This window comes from Rattus norvegicus, chromosome 1 (assembly GCF_036323735.1).
Source record: "Rattus norvegicus strain BN/NHsdMcwi chromosome 1, GRCr8, whole genome shotgun sequence".
Taxonomy (NCBI): Eukaryota; Metazoa; Chordata; class Mammalia; order Rodentia; family Muridae; genus Rattus; species Rattus norvegicus.
The window spans coordinates 186047483-186069219 of NC_086019.1; the positions used below are offsets into that span (position 1 = coordinate 186047483).

Sequence of the window (21737 nt, forward strand, 5' to 3'; positions counted from 1 at the left end):
GGATCCAATACCCTCTTCTGGCCTGCACAGGCTCCTGTACACCTGTGGTATACCTAAGTCATACACACATTAAACAAACAAACCTAAAACACACCCATATTCCCACACTCATAACCTCATCAGAACTAGATAGTAAGTCCTACTGCTGAAAACACAACGTATTTTTTGCTGCAGGACATTCAGATACCAAGCAGAAACTAACCTGAAACTGTCTTTCTTCCTAAGTAGACTTCGTAGTGAGGAAGGTGTAGGGCAGGCCATTGGGAAAGCAAACACATCAATGGCACCCCTGAACCAAGCCTTCACACTATAGTACTGGCCTACAGGCAAGATGTGCCCCAGTGACGCAGGAAGCATGAAGGTTACAGAAGTAATACAACTGCTTTTGGGTTGGATTTGAGGCATGCTCTGCAGGAAGGAATTCAGACCTGGTGCTGTAAACTTGGCCAAAAGCCCATGGCTCAGGAGGTCAGAGACTCTACAGAAGAACCTACTCCTATTATTTTGCTAAATGACAACTTGTCAAACTGCCTTCTAAATATTTATGTTATCCCCTCAACCTTGTCAGAGAGGTATCTCTTTGCAGTGGTCAGCACATAATCAGCAACATATCACTGGTCAGAGTGCTGAAAATGAGTGTCTACTGTGTGCTTAGCTCTAAATGGAACATCTTTATCCACCTCAAGGCCCAAAGAACATTTCAGAAGAGAAAATGAATACAAGAACCAGAAGATGAGGAGAGTGCTGTGAAATGCATCTTTGGTACATGATATGGCTACTGCATTCATAAACTCATGCAGCATGACTACCTGCAGAAGATCAAGTTAACTCCCAACAGATAGTACCACTTGGACTCTCTGGGTTATTGATTTAAAGGAGAGGATGTGAAAGGGAAAGTGGGATGTGTTGAGGGTACCTGGGGATGTGGGGAGGAGGAAGGAGCTGGGGATTCCTAAGGGAGTGAGAAGGGGAGTTGGGGATACTTATGATCAAAATGCATTGTTTACATTTGTGGAATTCTCAAAGACTAAAAGATACTCTGTACTAGCTAGTTTTATGCCAACTTGACACAAACTGGAGTCATCGGAGAGAAAGAGGAACCTCAACAGAGAAAATGTCTTCATAGGATCAGGCTATAGGCAAGACTATAGGGCATTTTCTTAGTGACTGATGTTTGAGAGTCCAGTCCAGGTAAGTGGAGTCACAAACAAGTAGTCCTAATTCTAGAAGAAAGCAGGCTGAGCAAGTGATGAAAAGTAAGCAAGTAAGCAACATCCCTCCATGCCCTCTGCATCAGCTCCTGCTTTGAGTTCCTGTCCTGACTTCCCTGGAGAAGTGTAAGCCAAATTAGCCCCTTCCACTCCAAGTTCCACTTCCTTCCTCAGTGTTTACAACAGTATTAACCCTACTAAGTCATTCTCTATTAAAGAAAGACTGAGCACTTGCCTAGCAAGTGCAAGGCCCTAGGTTCAATCCCCAGCTCCGGAAAAAAAAGAAAAGAAAAAAAGAAAGACTGGACAACCTATTTCAGAACCTTTTCCTGCTGCACATAGCTGTTACTCTACTTCTCAAAAACACTTGCATGCTCACAGAAAAGGTCAAGCATGCTGTGTATGCCTATAGCTCCAGCATTCTTGAGAATCAGGAGTTCAAGGCCACCCTTGGATACACAGTGAATTTGAGGCAGACATGAGGCATTGTCTCCACACAGAAAAAGGAAAGGAAACAAAACAAAACCCAAAAACAAAAGAAAGAAAAGGAGAGTGAAAAAAGAGCAAGGTTGAAACGAGGTAAATTTAGGATTTTTTTTTTTTTCCAGAGCTGAGGACCGAACCCAGGGACTTGCGCTTGCTAGGCAAGCGCTCTACCACTGAGCTAAATCCCCAACCCCAGGAATTTTTTTTAAAGATCTCCATCTTTTTTTAAATTTCATTCTTGAGACATTTTCACATATGTATATATTTTTATTATATTTCCCTCCACTCTTTCTTATCTCCCTCCTACTCCTACTAACAAGTCCTCATCTCCATTAGTATTTTTTCCAGATTTAGGACTTAGTTTTATTTTGTGGCTCATTTAGCTTAATCAGGGTCATCTGTGTCAGCAACAGACAGCATCTTAGTAACTTTTCTATTACTGTAATATTATACCATGACCAGGTGCTGCAGGCCCTGTTTATACACCAGTGTGGCAGTGGGTGCTCAAGGAGGGCAGGACCAGCAGCCTTGCTCAGCTCTGCATGAGCCTCACATGGTACCTGGTGCAACTGGGCCCCATCAAGTTGAAGTTCTCAGCTGGCCCTCATTTTATTGAGTGAATTTGCTGCCCTCCCATTTTGTCATTTTGCTTTCTTGCAGTCTCTGGGCCTTGTTGTTAAGGTATGACCCGTTCAACATACGTGTGGCCATTTTGTTCCGTGCCTGTCAGCTATTTCGTATCATTGCTTTAATATGCCTGCTTGTCACTGACTCAGAAATGATTTGGTTCAGAGCAAGGACATGCTGACCACATACCCTATTATGTTCTGTATGAGGTTTGCTAATCTTAATAAATTCCACACAACTTTATGTAGGATTCATCAAATCAAAGGTTAATATGAACTGCTATGCCTAAAATGGTTTGAGTAAATACTGGGCAGCATTTCCTGTACCTGCATATGATCTCATGACATTTTTTTTTGGTTGTTTTTTTTCTTTATAAGCTGACAGAGAAAGATGTCTGTTGTCATAGTAAAGATATTATGTCCCTAGTCTGATCAGTACTTATTGACTGTGTTCAATAAGCCATCCCTGTCTGATTGAGATGGGTATTCGTGTGGTTTGTGGAGTGACTCCTAGACCACACCTCTTGTTATTCCTCACCTAGCACTACTTCTCTTCCACAGAACTTTTGCATCTTACCTGCTTACCTCATTCAAGACTCTGTGCCCAGAGAAATGACCTCAAAAAGAGCACCATTTTCTCAGCTTTCCAACCTGTTACTCTTTCTCTGTAACTTTGCAGGTACACATGCATGTGTCAAGCCAGTGTTCCATATTGGGTGTCTTCCTCAAGGGTTTCACACCTTTTTTTTTTTAAGATTTAAGACAATCTATTCCTTTATGTATGAATGCTTTGTCTGCATGTACGTGTGTACATCATGTTCATATAGTACCCATAGAGGCTAGAAGAGGGTGTTGGAACCCAGAATAGTAACTGCTCTTAACCGCTCAGACATCTTTTCCTGCCCATCTTCTCATTGACCCTGGAGAACCTTGGCTTACTGGCTAGAACCCCAGGTCAGTGAAGCCCCGGGGGATCTGATCTCAAGTCCTCACATCTGCACAACAAGCACTTTCCCCAACAAACCATCTCCCCAGCCCTTTCTCTATAATTCATATCACAACTTAACATTAGGTTAAGAATGAATTACAGGGCTGGATACAGCTCAGTGGAGCACTCACTCGCTTAATATGCACAGACCTGAGTTGGAGTCCAAGTCCTGTTTAAAATTATTCTGGGCATGTGTAGGGCTAACCCAATCCAATTGTATAATGCAGTCCTCGCATTTTTAAGGCTGAGGCAAGCAGCTAGGTCAAAGTGATTTTACTGAATAAATAAATTCCTTTAGTTAATGAACCTCAGCTAAATACATATATACTAAAATTTCTCTAATAAAAGCTAGAAATAAATGGGTTTCTGCTACTTAGCAACTTAGAGCCTAGTGAAGCATTACCTGAAATGGGAATAAATGTCTTCAAAAAGTCTTGGTATTTTTCCTTAGGGGACTGACTTTCTCTTATGCCTGTCTTTAGGAGGATCCCATAGGAGTTTGGGATGATCCAGGAGACTCCTAGTCATACTCAGGATTAACACACACAAGAAGATCAACTCCTGAGACTGCACTGAGATTTTGTTTGGCTCACAACTATTTGATTTTAAAATAAAATAAATATAAGCCTGGGTTTATCAATGGGCAGTATGTTGGGATCAAACAAATGAGACTTATGCGAAGTACCACCATTTTGTTTTCAGACTCCATTTTGATCAGTTTGAAGGTAAAATTAAGTTCAAGTTTCCTTATTCTTCTCTTGCTGTCCAAAATATGATTGTTCCTAATCACAAAAGAACAAGTGATTATGACTTAGGAAAAACTATGACTATAACATGGCACAGATGTTTGTGGTTTTGGGGCTTTAAAACTGTAACATTCTGGTTCCGGGGTGCAGTTTAACATCAGCATTACCCTGAGTACAATACATTTTGTCATCTACTTCAATCTTCACTGAGATGGACATTTGAACATGCAGTTGACTCCCATGTCTGTGCTGTTGTCTCGACTGGTCAGTTTTTGCTGCCTAATTCAAATAAAGATCTTACTCTGCTGGACTCTTGTGCCTGCTTGGGTTGTTTTGGACTTCTGGACCATAACAGTATTTTAAAAATCAGCCATCTGGGCTGGAGAGATGGCTCAGCGGTTAAGAGCACCCGACTGCTCTTCCAGAGGTCATGAGTTCAATTCCCAGCAACCACATGGTGGCTCACAACCATCTGTAAAGAGATCCGATGCCCTCTTCTGGTGTATCTGAAGACAGCTACAGTGTACTTATATATAATAAATGAATAAATAAAAAAAATTAAAAAAAAATCAGCCATCAAGGTGGTTCAGGGGGGCAAACTCTTGCTGCAAATCCTATGGTCAGAGTTTAATGCCTAGAACCCACCTTGTAGAAGGAGAGAACCACTCCTGAATGTGGTCCTCGGACCTCAACACAAGAACACACATACAAACAAAAAACAAAAAAAATAGATGAAAAAAGAGTTAGGGAGAAGACAAAGAAGGTATGTTTTAAAAAAGAGAGAGTTCAGCTGGGTATGCAGGCTTTAACCCCAGCACTCAAGAGGCAGAGAAAGATGAATCTCTGTGAATTAGAGACCAGCCTGGTATATATAGTGAATTCCAGGACAGCCAGAACATTGATAGACCCTATCTCAATAAACAAACAAACAAACACTTCAGCTTTCTGGTTTTTGGAACTATAAAGCTGGACTTATGAGGTCATATTTTCATGGGGACAGGAGCTAGCCTAGTCACTCATTTCCAATGAACCTGTTTCCTGCCTGGTCTATGTAAGGAATGGATTTAAGTAAGACAAGAACAGGAATCTTGCAACAGCCTTAGAGCTTTAAGGAGCCTTGGTGTTTTTATAGGGAGCACCTGCCATCCCAGACTGTGTAAAAGCATCTATTTTTCCAGGAATTCTCATTTTCCACCTTGAACCTTCAGAGAAGACCCACAGCCTTCTTTTCTGCTTCCTGTTTCTCCCCAGAGACTCTTCCCATGCCAGCCTCACCTGCCCACTCCAGCATGTCCTCAATGTTTTCTGCTGCCCCCGGTACCAGGCGGCTCTGATCAGTGTCCTCCAGCCTCAGAATGAAGCTCCCTTGGTGCTTCTTGGCAAAGATGTAGTTGTAGAGGGCAGTACGGAGGCCACCCAGGTGTAAGAAGCCTGGTAGAAGAGAACAGGTCAGATTGGACAAGAAAAAGACTAGATCATAGGCCTCAGCTGAAGTGCAAATAAGAATGTCCCAACAAAGTTTTAAGACCAAGAAATGGCTGTGACTGTCCTATATCTCTGGACACTGAAAAGGACACAGGAGTATGGAGAGATGGACCAATGGTTACAAGGATAGTTCTTCTTCCAGAAGACCAGGTTCAGTACCCAGCATCCATATGGTTCCAGAGGATGTAACACCATCTTTTGACCTCAGCAGGTATCACACATATATATGGTGTACATAAACAAATTACTCATACATATAAATTTTTTTTTTTTTGGTTCTTTTTTTCGGAGCTGGGGACCGAACCCAGGGCCTTGCGCTTCCTAGGCAAGTGCTCTACCACTGAGCTAAATCCCCAACCCCATACATTTTTTTTAAAAATCTGTTTTTGTTGTTGTTTTTTTTTTTTTTTTAAGATATGGTTTCTCTATGTAGCCTGGACATGTCCTAGAACTCACTGTACTCTACAGACCAGACTGGCCTCAAACTCACAGATATCTGCCTGCTTCTGCCTCCCTAGTATTTGAAATTCCCTACTTCTGGGATTAAAAGGATGTACTACCACCATCACCTGGTTCAAAATAAATAAATCTTTTTTTTTCTTTCTTTTTTGAGACAGGGTTTTTCTGTGTAGCCCTGGCTGTCCTGAAACTTGCTCTGTAGATCAGGCTGGCCTTGAACTTAGATCTGCTTGCTTCTGCTTCCTGAGTGCTAGAATTAAAGGTATAGAACACTATGGCCTGGCAAAATAAATAAAGAAATCTTAACAACAACAAAATAAAAAGGACAGGTTAGCTGACGCCATAGTCCTTCACACTGGGAATGAAAGAATACCCAGGTGTCAGATCTAGGAGCTTGTCATCACATAAAAAGAGCCCCAATGCTTCCTGAATACCTTAATCCTTTGATTTCTGACATTTGCCTCAAGGCTAACTTTCACCAGAAGGAGGAACAGCATTTTATGTTTGAAAATTATTCACAGAGTCCAGATCACACAAGCATTTAAGTTACATAAATTTAATGATGCATTCTAGGAGGGAATACATCACATTAATAACACAATTAAATCCTGTCAAAATCACATTTTGCATATATACTCTACATATGATACCTAGCTACATCATGCAATTTAAATTTTTCCTAATTGAGATTTTTTTTACCATAAGTGCTAGTTATAAGAGCTCATAATGAAAAGCAACATTTGATTTCCTGGTATTTCCCTTCACTGGAGTGTAAGCTCCAAAAGTATTACTACTGACTAAGAGTTTCAGATCTTCCCAGGCCTGTCACTTCCCCCTTTCCTTTCCTTTCTTTCATCCAGCCCAGGGCCCTGGATCTCCATAATCAGGCCAGTTACATTGATAAAAACCTCACCTGCATGTCCAAGTACCCAAAGCAGCTCGGGACAGGAAATGGTTTCCTGGGTACCAGGCTGACCTGGCTCAACACTAATTCTATGTGAGACCTTCAGCAAATTATTTCAGACCCACAAAACGAGTGGTTCTCAGTGGAACTGAGTCTTAGGAAATTCAAGACAGAAGATACCAGAAAACAAAATAACACCTCTCACATCATTCACAGCTGGATTCGAATTCCATATCCAAGGACAGGGTAAATGGCTCCAGCTTTGCTGTCCAAGCACGACACCTTGACAGGCAGAACCCTGTAGCTCACTGTCTTCAGTCAATCAGTTGAGCACCAGGTTCAGTGACTTTCTCACAACCACAAAACACACACAACTACCATACATGAAATTAAAAAGAACTGTGCCCATTGTTAAGAAGTTGCTAACCTTTGGGAATTCATTTAGCTTTCACAAATTTCAATTTACTGATCTGTTAGTGGACTTAAAAATGAAAATCAGGGGACTGGAGAGATGGCTTAGCAGTTAAAAGCACTGACTGGATCCTCTAAAAGTCCTGAGTTCAATTCCTAGCAACCACATGGTGGCTCATAACCATCTATAATGGGATCCAGTGCTCTCCTCTGGTGTGTCTGAAGACAGCTACAGTATACTCACATAAATAAAATAAATAAATCTTTAAAAAAAAGTTGAAAATCAGGCTGGACTTGGTGTACTGAACCTTTAATTTCACCACTCTAGAAGCAGAGGCAAAAAGATCTGTGTGAGTTTGTGGCAACAGCCTGGTCAACACAGAAAGTTCCAGGCCAGCCAGGATTACAGTAAGGCCCCATTTCAACAAAGCAAAAACACCTAGATCCTTCTTAATAATGAGGTTGCTAGGATACCTAAATGTTGACCAAAGTAGACCCTCAAGCCAGGTCTGAGACTCACACCTGTAATGCCAAAACCTGGGCAGCAGAGACAGGATTGCTGCAAGGTCAATGCCAGCATGGTCTTCATAGTGAGTTCCATGCCAATCATGGTGATACAGGAAACTCTTTCCAAATTAAAAACAGAGTAAAAACCCAACGTGCAAACCTTCAATTAATTTTAGCTCTCACAGTGATCTATACTGCTTGTCAACTGTTTCCCATTTGGGCTTTTCCTGCCAGTCAGCAAAGAAATGAAGACGGTAATTGTAGTAAGGGCTACCACCTGGCAGATCTTGCTAAGTGACTCTGCTGCCTTGGCTCAAAACCACCAGACAGGTACTATTATTAGCTCTCCTTGACAAATCACAAAATTGGGACGTAAACAAAGCAAATAATTTTGCCAAAGCAACACATCTAGGGATTGGCAAAGACAAAAATATAGATGCAGGCCTTGGATCCCTACCTAAGTGCTTATTCAAATAAGGTGAGCATCCCAGTGCATGTTTGCCATAGGTAAACACAAGAACTGAGGGTCAAAGTTTAGATACTTGCAACCACTTGATAAGCCATTTTATGTCACTGAGACTAAGAAAAAGAGAGGTGATTTTGTTCTCATGGCTTTTTTTTGTTGTTGTTGTTATTTTCCCCCTAGTAGTTGTATTTATACTAGCCTTTTTAAAAAAGACTTATTTATTTTATGTAGGTGAGTACACTGTAGCTGGCTTTAGACATGCCAAAACAGGGCATCAGATCCCATTACAGATGGTTGTGAGCCACCAAGTGGTTGCTGGGACTTGAACTCCAGACCTCTGGAAGAGCAATCCGTGCTCATAACCACTGAGCCATCTCTCCAGCCCCTATATTAGTCTTAAATACCGAATCACAATTATGAACCTACATATGGTTGAAGTTCCCACAATCTATATTGCCTGCCCAGAAGTGATGCGTTTTTCCTGGGCAGCTGAGACACAAAAATCTTTTCCTGCTGACCTTGGGCCTAGAATGAAAAAGGTTGCTCACTGTAAACAGGGCAGAAGGTGGCTTGAAGTAAAGGTTGGGAACTTGTGAAAAGAAGGGAAGGAGATAACAGGTTTTCTAACAATATATACACTGGATCTGTTTTCTTTTGGCTTGAAACCCATGCCATTTCCTCTTAGGCTTCAAGAGGGTCTTCTTGACACTTGGTTCTCAACTCAAATGTTACCTCTTTAGCAATACCTTCTAGGGCTCCCTAATCCGCTTCATTTCCAAAATGACACATATGACTCTAGGATTACTTTTATAACTGTCCTGATCACTAGAATGTTGGTTTCTTCAAAGCAGGGACCCTAACTTTTCAACGACAACTGCATTAGAGCGCACAGGCCTTGGGATATAGTCTACACGTACTGCACACTGAGTGCATTAAGAACGGAGACAGTACAGCAAAGAAACTTCTAGCAACCTCAACCACTTCAAATCCTAGTCCTCCATTTCCGTCTCTGTAAAATGGGGTCGCAGAGACAACCCCGGAAGGGACTGTTTCTGGAACTTTCGGGGGGCGGGGACGGGAAGGTGGGCTGCGGCGCGCGGCGTCACGTCCGTCAGGATTACCTGTGGGGCTGGGAGCGAAGCGCACTCGCACCGTGACCCCGGGATCTGGGCCCAGACTGGCCTCGCGCCGACCCACGCGGTGCCCGAGGGCCCCCACGTGAGGCCCGGCCAGCAGAAGGCTCTTGCGGAGCGCCGCCATGTGGAATAGAAACACACACGTGGGCTTCTTCGCACGTCACTTCCGCGCGGCGGGGAAAACCTCATTCCACCCAATCAACTTTCGCCACAGCGAGCGCGACCCCGCCACTTAAAGGCGTAGGACCCCTATTTGGGTTGCTCACGCCCCTCTGGACAAGGGCGGCAATGCACTGCCGCTCAGGGACAGAGCGCAGCGAGCGGGCGATTTCTCAGACCCGCCCCCTTCGGTTGTGGGAATGCTAAAGCGTGGCAGGGGCCGGCCCGGGAAGCGGAGGAGGCGGGTCTCCATAGAAACCTCCACCTGTTTCCGGCCAGCCTGTGTGAAATTAGGGGCTGTTGCGGGGGCCAATCTCAGCCAGCTCGCTTCTTCCCGGCGGCCCCTGCGGGCGCGGTGGGTGGTGTACACAATCATCATGGCGGCGGCCGGAGCCCCGGATGGTGAGTGTGGAGGGGAAGGCGGGCGGTAGGCGGCTGAAGAGCTTGCGGGAGCTGCTGGGGTCGGGGGACTGGGCCTGGTCCCAGAGGGAGGAGCGTGGCGCAGCAACGGTGGTGCCTGGGCCCATTCTTGTCGCAGGCTTGGCTCGTGGCGAGCACCCACCCCCTAACCCCTTTGCAGGCATGGAGGAGCCAAGCATGGACACGGAGGCCGAGGCTGTGGCCACCGAGGCACCCGCACGGCCCCTCAACTGCGTGGAGGCCGAAGCAGTCGTAGGGACAGCGGCGGAGGACTCCTGCGACGCGCGAGGCAACCTGCAGCCGGCCCCGGCCCAGCCCCCTGGGGACCCTGCGGCCCAGGCCTCGGTCAGCAACGGTGAGGACGCGGGTGGCGGTGCGGGCAGAGAGCTGGTGGATCTGAAGATAATCTGGAACAAGACCAAGCACGACGTGAAGGTTCCTCTGGACAGCACGGGTTCCGAGCTAAAGCAGAAGATTCACTCCATTACAGGTATTCTAGGAGCTGACAGCCAACTGTTTCTACCCGCACCCCACCTTCTAGTTCTTGGTGCTTACATCGCACTAAACTGCCTGTGATTTCCTTGCCTAGACTCCCCGCTATTCTCGCTGCAGTTTTCTGAAGTCAGTACTTGTATGTACATTATTAATCAGAGAGGGAAAATTAGGCCCAAGATGATAGAGCTACCACTAAGTGGTGGAGTGAGATGCAAGTCTGAATCTTGAGTGTTAGGCTCAGCCTTCTAACTAATGTTGGACTATCATTGCTAGTGAAAATCTCCCGAGGTATTAAATTTACAGGAGAATCCGAACGGGTCTAGGATTTAGCCACGGATTTATTTTTAGCAGATAGATAAGTTTCATAAGGGAAGTTAATGAAGCAGTGCTATCGACTGCTCTCGTGGGTCCCTTCATATTTGGTCGTTTCGTTTGAATTGTTTGCTACTTAAAATACTTTCTTTTTAAGGCTTTCTCCATGTAGTGTGTTCAGTGCCATAAAGCAGTAACTTTTGGCTTTCTGTATCCCTGACACTTGGGAATTCTCAGTATTTAAGTGGATAGAAGGTTGAGAAGGATGATGGCAAAAACATATCAAACAATTCTAAATACCTTCTATTTATGTAGAAGGACCAGGTTTTACCAATCAGATAGTCCTGGTGTTCTGAATTCTTCTAAGTTCATAAAGCTGATAGTTGATGGACCAGTATTCACTTCCTGTTTTGTTATAGAAGGGTGATGGTTCACACATTTCCTGCTTATTCCTTTTTCTGCCTTCTACTTTTTGTCAAGGTCTCCCACCCGCCATGCAGAAAGTCATGTATAAGGGACTTGTTCCTGAAGACAAGACGTTGAGAGAAATAAAAGTGACCAGTGGGGCCAAGATCATGGTGGTTGGCTCCACTATAAATGATGTTTTAGCAGTAAACACCCCAAAAGATGCTGCCCAGCAGGATGCAAAGGCTGAAGAAAGCAAGAAGGAGCCCCTCTGCAGGCAGAAGGTAAGTCCTATCATGCGCTTGCTTGTTGGCCCTGGGAATCTGCAGAGTGGTTACATTCTCCCTAGAATAAGCTCCTTTTTGGACAGGGCCATGATGGAAATTTATGGAGCGGTTGGGTGCAGCAGAATGGAGTTGACAGCTACCTGAGATATGCATCTTTGTCATCTGGCGGGTCAGTGTGCCTTAGTCCTCCTGCTCTAGGATACGACCTTTGAAAAGGGAGACTACAGTTAGCAGAGGAAGTCACACGTGGGTTTCTCTTAGTAGTGCCAGAGAATATGACTAGTGTTAGAATTAAGCCCTTGTTCCTTACAACTGCTCCCATTTTGGGGTGTGTGTGTTTGTTTACATGTGTGTGTCTTCTCAAGTTCAGAAAGTCCAATTTTGCAAAGTTATGGAAGTCAACAGATTTCAGAGGTTCCTCTAAAATTGACCATTTCAGGAAGTCAAACAAAGATGAATAAAAAGATATTGGTATTTTTTTGGTTTTTGTTTATAATACTCCTTCTCCAGGAAGTAGTCTGGGTTTTTGTATTCTCTCTTGCTCATTTTTGTGTGCTTGTCTTTTGAGACAGGGTTTCACTCTCTCTCTTACTGGCCTGAAACTTGATCTGGAGACTAGGCTGGCCTGGAATTTTAACAATCCTCTTGTCTCTATCTCCCTAGGTCTGAGTTTATGGGCATGTGCCATCCATCATGCCCGTTTATCAGTTTGTGTTTGTGGGTGTACAGTATAGAGGACTGAACCATGTCTTACACATGGTAGTAGGCAAGAACTCTACACTGAGCTACCCCAGCCTATTAGGTTTTTTTTTTTTTTTTATTTACTCTGTATCCTCAACAGAGTAGATCTGACTTTAACCAACATTAGTTTGAGGGACAGTAGACACTAAAGGCATGGTGCCAACACTGAGAGAAAGATGGTCTTCTTTTAGACATCTGTAACCTGTGTTTACTTTGTAACCAAAAAAAAAGTATTTTTATAAATTTGGCAGTAAAATTGAACAGAATTGTGGTAACAGTTATACTATTAATGTTTTTTTGATAGAAATACAAATGTTAGAAATGTTTGGTAACAAATGGCTACCCTAGATACCATAGAAAATATTGTGTAACATTTTAAAACTGTTATCTTTATAAAATCTCCGAAACGCTGATGTTCAAAACAACTTTCCATAGTGTATTTATTTTGTGTTGTCTTTGGTGCTAGGGATTGAACCTTGGGCCTTGTCAATACATAACACACGCTTTACTGCAAAGTAGCACCTCTGTAGAGTTGGTAGGTGTTGTAAAGTTGAATTAACATCCAAAAGTAAATATGTGTATGAGCCATTTTCATCCTTAAATATGGGATCCTAATTTCCCGTCATTTGTCGAAGTCGTTGGTATTTTCTGTCTTCCCTGACACATCTATGAAGGAAATGTGAGACTTTTCTTCTGTCAAATCCTTAGTGTATACCCTGCCTTGTAAATACAGGTTTTAGTACTAATGGTGGGTCAGCAGGCTTACAGCTGTTTAGTACTGTAAGGGACAGTGCTCCCAAAGGCACTTACAAGGCATGACTCAGGCTATACTTCCATCCTGTGCTGCTTTGCTTTGTTGATGCCACTGGTTACGAGGCATAGCACAACCTAATGAGACGCCACTCCCTCATTAGGCTTTGATCAGTGTGTTCTAGAACCTGAGGCTGGTGTCAGCAACAACCCTCCGCTAGCAACCCTACCCCAGAGCTGCGCTGTGCCAGTGAAGGTTTCAGTTGGCCATCGCCTGTTGATGCTTGGTTTAGTTGTACTCTCGGCTCATTTATTGGCCTATAGTTTCAGCTTACCATGCAGCTACTTGACCTTAAAGCTACAGACGTAAAGGAGATGAAGGCATTCGAGGGCTGTGAACTTGAAATTTTGAGTTCTGGGGTAGAGAGCAACAGTGGGGCTTGGAGGCTTCTTAATGGTAGGGTATAGGAGTCAGCATTTTTCTGTTTCCAAAATGTGGTTCCTTGGGTTTTCTTTGTGGCTGGGTTGAGGGTGGGGCAGAGAAGACTTCTGTCATAGTCTGGCTCTCCATAATAATGCAGAAGTGACCCCCCCTTGGCATTTATACCTATACAGGCTGGTTATAATTTCTTTGAAGTTGAATACAGATGTTGCTCTTTTTTCCTACCTATTGACTTAACGATTAGTTTTTTACCTGGAGAGATGGGAGTAAAACATTTAAATTAGAAACCTTTAAATCCTGCTTAGTGTGTGGAACATATCTAATATGATGGCTGTGGATGATATGGATAGTTAAATAGAATTGAGAGGCCACTTCTTTGTGTTGCTAGCCACATATAAAATGCCAGTAGTCAGGCCGGCACACGTGTGGAGTGTTTCATGATCAACACAAACTCCCCTGAACACAGTTGCTCTGCATTGAGAAGGGATCCGTAGTCTGTTGATACTAAATACTTTCAAACAGACTTTAAGACTGCTTCTTCCTGTTGATCCAAGAGCTAGAAACCTGGCTCAAGTACAGTCAGCTATCTTATTTTCTCTCTGTTCTGGCTTATATTGTAGCAACACAGGAAAGTGTTGGACAAAGGAAAACCTGAAGATGTGATGCCATCTGTTAAGGGTGCCCAGGTAAGCTGGCCTACTTTTTGAGCCCCTAAAAAGGAGCCAGTTCACAGTCTAAGATTGCTGTAATTATGGCCTGAAGTTCTATCTCCCTCTCTCTGTCCTACTGTCTCTCCCTTTCTCACTGTGCTCTTATGCCTCCAGGAGCGCCTGCCAACGGTACCCTTGTCTGGCATGTACAATAAGTCTGGAGGGAAAGTGAGACTGACCTTTAAGCTAGAGCAAGACCAGCTGTGGATCGGCACTAAAGGTATCTAGTTCTCTCAGCCTCCTTGGCATCCCAGCACCCTGCCTGCCTCTAGTGCCCAACAACACTGGCTCCTGACTCCAATTCTGCCTTTCATTTGGAGCCTTCTCACCGTGCTTTTTTGTGTTCCTGGCTTTTGACTATGTCTTTACTTGCTTGCCTCTTGGTTGGCCCCATGCCCCTCATTCTTTTCAGTCTGATCTCAGAGACAATCCTTCAAAATTTGGCCCTTAAATTACACATAAACCAGGGGTTGGGGATTTAGCTCAGCGGTAGAGCGCTTGCCTAGCGAGCGCAAGGCCCTGGGTTCGGTCCCCAGCCCCGGAAAAAAAAAGAAAAAAAAAAAATTACACATAAACCAAGAGGTCCCAAGCATGTGACCCAAGTCTGGTCTTTAGGTAAGGGTTCTATGGGTACATCACATAGTTGTACAAATCACATATATATTTTTTTTAAACTAATGTGGAGTTTGTCTTGGAAAATATCAAAAGATCTGGCCATTGGAGCCTGCACTCTTCCCATGGCATTGAGGAACTGTGACTGAGCAGTGGTATTCACCATGGTCCTCATGGTCCCGTCTAATGTTTAGTTAGATCAGTTTGACTATAGAAGTGAAGTTTTCCTAATTGTTGCCTAGAATTTCTCCTTTGCCTCCTGATTGCCCTTTGTACATACCCTCATTTCTTGTTGCCCAATTCCCCACATGTGTGCAGTATCTGGTTCAACCTTACTATTTCTGGGAAGTATCTCACTGACCATCCCCACTCAACCTTCCCCTGATGGTTACTAGTTTTTTTGTTTGTTTGTTTGATTTTGACGTGGGGCTTCTCTCTGTAACCCTGGCCAACCTAGAACTTGTTCTGTAGACTAGGTTAGCCTTAAACTCTGAGATCTACTTGCTCTGCCTCCTGAATGCTAGGATTAAAGGTGTGCACCATCAGTCCTGGCTAGTTGCAAAATCTTGTCTGTGTCCCTTTCTCGATCATTCCTCAGTACTGGTAAAGGCTATTTGCATTGTCTTAAAAGTCGCACTAGAACCACATTTCTGTTTCCCTCTCCCAATCTATCATCTTTGATCATCCTCATTGTTGTACTGCTCTTTTGCCTGGTTCTTATGCCTGTAAACATTGATAACCCTTCAAGGCTAGGTTCAGATGTCTAAACATACCCCACTCCAAATCCTTGGCCCTCTGTGTCTGCCCTCATGTCCCCTATGTACTTGAGCCACATTCTTCAGTTTCCCAGCTCATTTTTTGCACAGCTCTTACCTTTCTGGGGTCTACCTTAGAGTGTCTTCTCCTCTGCCCTTGGGATTAATAGTCTTACAGAGCTCCCTTCTCCCCCCGAAAGATGCCCTTTTTTTTTTTTTTTTCTTTTTTCTTTTTTTCGGAGCTGGGGACCGAACCCAGGGCCTTCCGCTTGCTAGGCAAGCGCTCTACCACTGAGCTAAATCCCCAGCCCCAAGATGCCCTTTTCTAAAGAAGCCTTCCTCACATCTTCCTAACTCTTCACTTGAACTGCTGCTGCTGCTACTGCTGCTGCTACTCCAGCACTCTGTGTCCCCAGAGTACTCAATTTCTCTCTGACTTGTCTGTCCCCGTTAGATTCCTGGAGGGACCCGAACATGCCTAATTCACCTGTTTCTGGCCAGCACTGTAGGTATTCAGTGTTCGAGGTAAATGCCAAAGACGAGAATAGAGGTCTCATCATCAGAGATTTCTTGGTTCCAAGGGCAGATTGCAGAAAATGGAACCAAGTTTCACAGAAATAAAACTTGGGCAGGGTGGTGGGAAGTGTGGTTTAATTGTCTAAAACATGAATCTAGAACACATTGCTGTTTCAACCGTAGGGATTCCTAAAATGAACTGACTTGAGGTACTGACAGTGCTTGAGTTTTCTCATTTTGTGATAACAGTCTGTGGTGTTCATTTCACAGCCAACTCTTAGCTGTATGGTCACACGGTTTTTCTAAGTTTTTTTTTTTTTTTTTTTTTTTTTTTTTTTGGTTCTTTTTTTTCGGAGCTGGGGACCGAACCCAGGGCCTTTCGCTTCCTAGGTAAGCGCTCTACCACTGAGCTAAATCCCCAGCCCCGGTTTTTCTAAGTGTTTAAAGGTTTTTCTAGTGTTCCAGTGACTTATGTCTTTGCTTGAACACTTTGTTCTGAAGAACCTTTCATATCATTACCTTGGCTAGTGATTAGCTGCCCTCCTTGCCTTTGGGCTTTCCTGGTGATCTTGTTTTTTGACTTCTGTTACGTCATTTGCTTACTGATGTACATGGCTCTCCTCTACAGCTGAGCTTCTGCTTGCTGGCAGCCCAGATTCAGAGCAGTTGACCAGTCTGGTCTAGTAAAGCCATCATGTCCAGGAGGGTAGGTGCAGGCAAGGGGTCTAGTTAGAATTCAAGTGCTTTATGAGTCCTTGGAATAATTCTTTCCCCATGAAATTGTGTGTGTTGTTTGTTATTTTTTAGGACATTAAAGCCTGGCTTTAAACTTTCAGTGCTTCTCTTGTCCCAGGCTCCTGAGTACTGGGTTTATAGGTATAAACTATCATTCCTGGCTTAGAGATTTTGTTTAAGATTCTAAAAGCAGCTGACTTCCTCCGCTAGTGTGAAGGCAGAGTTCTAGAAGAGTTCTACTGCAATGAGATTCAAGCTGTATGAAAAGAGCATGGTCCTGAACTCCTTGTGCCTTTCATGGTTGATGAGGCTGAGCTCTTCATTCTGTGCCAGACCTTTTCCTTATCAACCTAGCAGCCCAGGGTGTGGGGAAGTGTTCTTGTGTACGCAGGAGGCCTGTCACCTAGCATCAAAAGGACTTTCAGAAGTACAGCTTGTTCTGGGAATTGGCTAAAAGCCACTAGCTTGTCTTCAAGAAGCTGCTGTGAAGTGACTGTCCCAGCAGCTAATTGGCTTCTCCATGCTTTTTTGCTGCATAAGGAACCTTCAAGGCTGCCACACACAGCATAGCATGTCTGTGTAGGAAGAAGCAGGGTGAGACCATGGAGATGCCCAGGCAAGCATTCCCAGCTTGTCGTCTGTCAGCTGTTCCGCCCTGCTTGTAGTGAAGTCAAAGCTTAGCTGATTGCTATTATCTGCCTTGTGGGGTTTGCATTGTCTAATCTTTGGAGTTTGAGGAAAGGTCAGAAATCTGTGATGGTATGAAACCTCCAGGCATTTCAAAGTACAAGTATTTTTAAAGTCTCAATCTTCAGGATGCTATCGGTCTTGTCTGTATGTGACTATTGTTTTAGGGCCACAAAGTAGACTTCCCCCTGTTCCTAGTTTTCTGAAGCCAAGGCCTATCAAAGTGAAATACTTTATGTCATTGGTAGGACCAGAGTCCAGGACTCTTAGTAAATTTATAGTTTGGAAATTTATTTGTTTACTTGTCTGCCTTTCTAGATCCCCCCCCCCCCCAACCTCCACCCCGGAGGCCGTAAGGAGTTTTTCCCACCTTGTTTACCAGTTTTCTGACAATGCCCGCTGTACCTCGGGTATCTGGTGCTTCCTGGGTTACTTCCTTTGGCACAGACCCTCATGCCTCCCAACTATTATACTTGTCTGCTGCAGTTGCCTCATCTCCCTGAAAGCCAGCCTCATTATGCCTCCTATTTCCTGCCATCCTTAACTGGTTGTAAAATGTTCTCTGCCCTTGTGATCATTGGTGTCCAGTGTTAATCAGGTGAGAGATAAATGTTTTGAGAGACTACCACAAACTGTGATATTTGCAGAGGTTTGGATGAGTCTTGGCATAATCATTAGCCTTGTAAGCTTGGCACATTCCTCCTGTTGCTGCTTTTTTGTGTGCCTCCTGAATTTGCCCTTTTTAGGTGTTCAAAACCTTAGCCGATACTGGGTTTGGGTTATGAAAACATCGAGGAGTTTTGAGGTGTTATTAGTGATCATTTATCATAACAAGACAGGTAAAGGTGCCCTCAGACTTTTATCATACTATCACCAAACCCTGTTCTTTATTTGATTTTCCATATTTCCCAGCTCCCTACCAGACTTTAGGTGTATTGGTCAGAAGACATTCTTCATCCCCAGAGGGAGTGTTGCCTGCTACCTGAGTTACTATACATCCATCCAGCTGTGGATGGGAGGAATTGTGGCTGAGGAGGAGTTCAGACAGGTAGACCCTTGAATAACTGCTGTCGTTCTTTCAACCTAGAGCGGACTGAGAAACTGCCCATGGGCTCCATTAAAAATGTTGTCAGTGAACCTATTGAAGGACATGAAGACTACCACATGATGGTGAGTAGCCTCAGCCTGTCTGGCCACCTGCTTCTGCTTCATCTTGCAGGGGAGTAGATTTTTCACAGGGCATTTCTTTCTATCTGAAAAGAAAGCAGTCTTCAGAAGACTGAAAAGACCTTTACATTTTCTTGTCTACTTAAGAGTTGTGTCCATGACCTTGTTCCCAGTTGTGTTTATTTGCAGACTCCCCACTGTCCAAAGGAGGGCGTTTTTTTTCCTGACTTTTTTAGAAATTCTTCTGTCTCCGTCTTATTTGGATTAGTTTGTTTGTAGGCCAGGAAAATGAGTTGGAATGGCTTGTGGATTTTCATTTGAAGTTTTGTCTTACTTATAAAAGAGAGCATCCCCCTTAGTTATGGGGCTGTGAAGACATCAAAAAATCTCTCTCTTGTAGTGATCTGCCATGCCCAGCATGTGTCCATGTAGCCAGGATTCTTTGGGAGGATGGGGCCCAGGGCATGCTTGTTTTTCATGGAACTCATCAGTTTGTGCAGAACAAGTACTTTACAAATAAAGTTTATCTGCTTAGATTCCAAAGTTCAGGGTGGGGTTTCCTGCTGTTGTCTTTCAGGGGTAGTTCTTCAGTAGCTTGTAGTGATGCTGCTATACCCCTCCCCCACTCCACCCCTCTGTGAGGAACAGCTAGTTGTTCCAATTGTAGGTGAGATTACCAAGTCCATGGCACAGAGATGTTTGGACAATCTATGTGTTTTAGGGCAATCAGTAAAAAGGATTCAGGGTACAATGGTCTGTAGAGTTGGTGTGGCCTTTCCTGCCTACTCAGGGTCAGTTGGGTGGTGCCAAAGCAAGGCCATGGGATTGCAGTCGCTGGACACAGGCTTTTGGACCTTCTGGCAGTGATGAGAACATCCTGGGCTTTGTGGTCATTAGGTAGTCTCTACACCCTCACCTCTTTGTAATCTCTAAAACAAGATTACAAACGTATTTGTTTTGCCTGCTCAGTTATTTTTCTGTTAACAGTTAGTATTGATATTTTTGGCCTGGTCCTTTCACTCTTTTTTGGAACATTTGTCTGAACAGTTTGACCCTGTGGACTTGCAAATCCTGTTTGTCATGCAGCCTGGTGATGGGGAGGCAGATAGGATGAATGGACCACAATAGATACTTCTTTAAAAAATTGTGTTCATGAATGTTGATTTAGAATTTAGTTCAAATTAAATTTAGTTAAAATGTTCAGATGTCGTTTAGCATCAAAAGTAGATTCAGCAGTCCCCTTCTGTCTTTTTTGAATGCCATTAAATGCCATTTGAATGCATTTTAAATGCCATTAAATTTGACCCTTATCCTAATGAAAGGTTTACTTTCTCTTCTTGTGGATGCCATTTGTCTAGCTAGATGAGTGTGTCACAGTTCACAGTGCTCTTTGATTTTTAGAGTTATGTTTCAAAAATACAGAAAAGGACATACCTTACATTTTATGCCACTACCCATATATCCCATCACCAAAATATGATAGTTGTAAATATTTTGTATCATGTTTTAAATCTTTTAAATAAAATTTTTTTTTACCAACAGTGATGTCGTCCCCATTGTCTTCCCCTTCTCCATCCCCATTATTGTAATCTGTCGTGTCTGTTCTTCTTCTGTCAGTACTTTTGTTATACATCTGTCCATGAACAAGGTGGTATGTTGTGTTGTGTTTTTTCAGTTTTCATAAATAGCATCATGGTACCCTTCTGCAACTTAATGACTTGGGTTTGATGTTGTGATCTGTCATAACTCAAGATCTAAAGGATCTGTTTGTATCTTAAGACTCCAGTGTTTGTATGAATAGGCCACACTACTGTGAATTATGGGTACCCTTCCTTACAGATGCGTATGTAGGTTTTTTCAGGATTTTAACATTTCACACAGTGTGCTTTGGACATTCATACCTGCTTCCTGTGTGTAAATGACATTTTCTAGGGCAGCTGTTCTCACACTGTGGCCTCTGGACCAGTAAAATTGAATTACCTGGGAGTTTGTTAGAAGTTACTTGGGCTTTGCCTCAGGCCTCCCAAACTAAAGTACAGGGGCTGGAGCCTGCAGCCTGTTTTCACAAGTCTTCCAGATGGTTCTGATGTACACTGAAGTATGCAGATCACTGCCTTAGAATCTGCTCTGCTGAACTGAGCTGAACCTCCCCTCCCTGCCTGTCCTTTCACATTCCCCATTTCCTCTTTAATCGTAGCAGACTCCTCCCCATGTACACAGGTTGGTTTTATTTTTCTTCCCTTTTTAATCAGTTTGCTCCCCTCCCTCCTGCGTCTGTTGTTCTGCCTGCTTGGTCACCCTCCTCTGAAGCATCGCTTGGTTTTTCCTTTTCCCTTGCAGGCGTTTCAGTTGGGCCCCACGGAAGCCTCTTACTACTGGGTGTACTGGGTTCCAACTCAATATGTGGATGCAATCAAAGACACTGTGCTGGGCAAGTGGCAGTATTTTTGAAAGCACTTTCACCTCTGGCCCAGGAGACTGACCCAAAGTGAAGGACATTGCCGGGAGAGGTCCGCAGCATCCCTGGATTGCAGAGTTCTGGGACTTTGTTCACACACACACACAAAAATCTCTATTCAATCTGAGGTGATGTGGTGACTGAAGCCAGAGGTGATGTACTTTCACCATTAGCTTAATTTGAACTTAAAATCACCGGTTCCCTTTCTTGCAGTCAGCTTCATACCGTTTTTAAAGTCAGTATGGTGGAAATTAATAAATCCAAGTTTCGAACATGTGTGGAATACTCTTATACTCTTAAGTCTCTTTGAGAGTAGACCTACCAGTAATGCTGAGAGGGAATAATCAAAAGCTTTCTGGTTGTTTTCTTTTTTCTTAGCTCATTTTCTTTTTTTTGTTTTGTTTTGTTTTTTTTTTTGTTTTCATTTTTGGCTTTTAGAAATGATTTCAACTGAAGTCTTTAGATGTCTTTGGTTGCAAACATTTGGACTGCGTTGTGATGAGTCTGGTTGTTTTTTCTTTTTCTTTTTTCCTTGGTATTAAAATTGTATGCAAAATGGGGATGGTGAGTAAGCCATATATTTTTGTGTGTGTGCTCATTGATTCAGATACATTTTTGTTTTTTGGGGTTTTTTTTTTTGTTTTGTTTTGGTTTTGGTTTT

General features: G+C 43.4%; 2 protein-coding genes across 7 annotated transcripts in view; one reads left to right on the forward strand and one right to left on the reverse strand.

Annotated features, from left to right (window-relative positions):
- The window catches only part of Ears2 (glutamyl-tRNA synthetase 2, mitochondrial), a 31426-nt gene extending 21743 nt beyond the window's left edge, over positions 1–9683 (reverse strand). For 2 of the 4 annotated variants that reach the window (XM_039082872.2, XM_063267622.1), the window contains exons 1-2: positions 9411–9683; positions 5333–5488 (exon numbers count right to left, since the gene is read on the reverse strand). In XM_039082872.2, the coding sequence (XP_038938800.1) occupies positions 5333–5488; positions 9411–9549 (295 nt within the window). In that variant the 5' untranslated portion in view covers positions 9550–9683. Of the gene's footprint in view, positions 1–5332; positions 5489–9410 lie in introns of those variants that run through there. The other 2 variants (NM_001159493.1, XM_063267629.1) reach the window with 2 other exon arrangements.
- A 101-nt stretch (positions 9684–9784) lies between these two features.
- Positions 9785–21350, forward strand: Ubfd1 (ubiquitin family domain containing 1). Of its 3 annotated transcripts, none has more exons than XM_006230189.5 (7): positions 9785–9986; positions 10165–10494; positions 11292–11500; positions 14057–14122; positions 14261–14366; positions 15968–16038; positions 18539–18621. In XM_006230189.5, exons 1-7 carry the CDS (start codon positions 9785–9787, stop codon positions 18617–18619), a joined length of 1065 nt encoding a protein of 354 aa, XP_006230251.1. In that variant the 3' UTR covers positions 18620–18621. The 3 variants fall into 3 exon arrangements, with proteins under 3 accessions (XP_006230251.1, XP_038963077.1, NP_001030083.1); NM_001034911.1 differs by lacking the exon at positions 15968–16038 and adding an exon at positions 20959–21350 and having other exon boundaries at positions 9952–9986; XM_039107149.2 differs by lacking the exons at positions 14261–14366; positions 15968–16038; positions 18539–18621 and having other exon boundaries at positions 11587–14080.
- The last annotated feature ends 387 nt before the right edge of the window (positions 21351–21737 follow it).

Bases quoted from the DNA above. Each gene is read 5' to 3' on its own strand.
- Ubfd1 (XM_006230189.5), top strand. From the start codon at position 9,785: ATGCTAAAGCGTGGCAGGGGCCGGCCCGGGAAGCGGAGGAGGCGGGTC. The intron at 14,123-14,260 runs GTAAGCTGGCCT...TTATGCCTCCAG, and splicing joins CATCTGTTAAGGGTGCCCAG to GAGCGCCTGCCAACGGTACC. The intron at 14,367-15,967 runs GTATCTAGTTCT...TGTCCCCGTTAG, and splicing joins GCTGTGGATCGGCACTAAAG to ATTCCTGGAGGGACCCGAAC.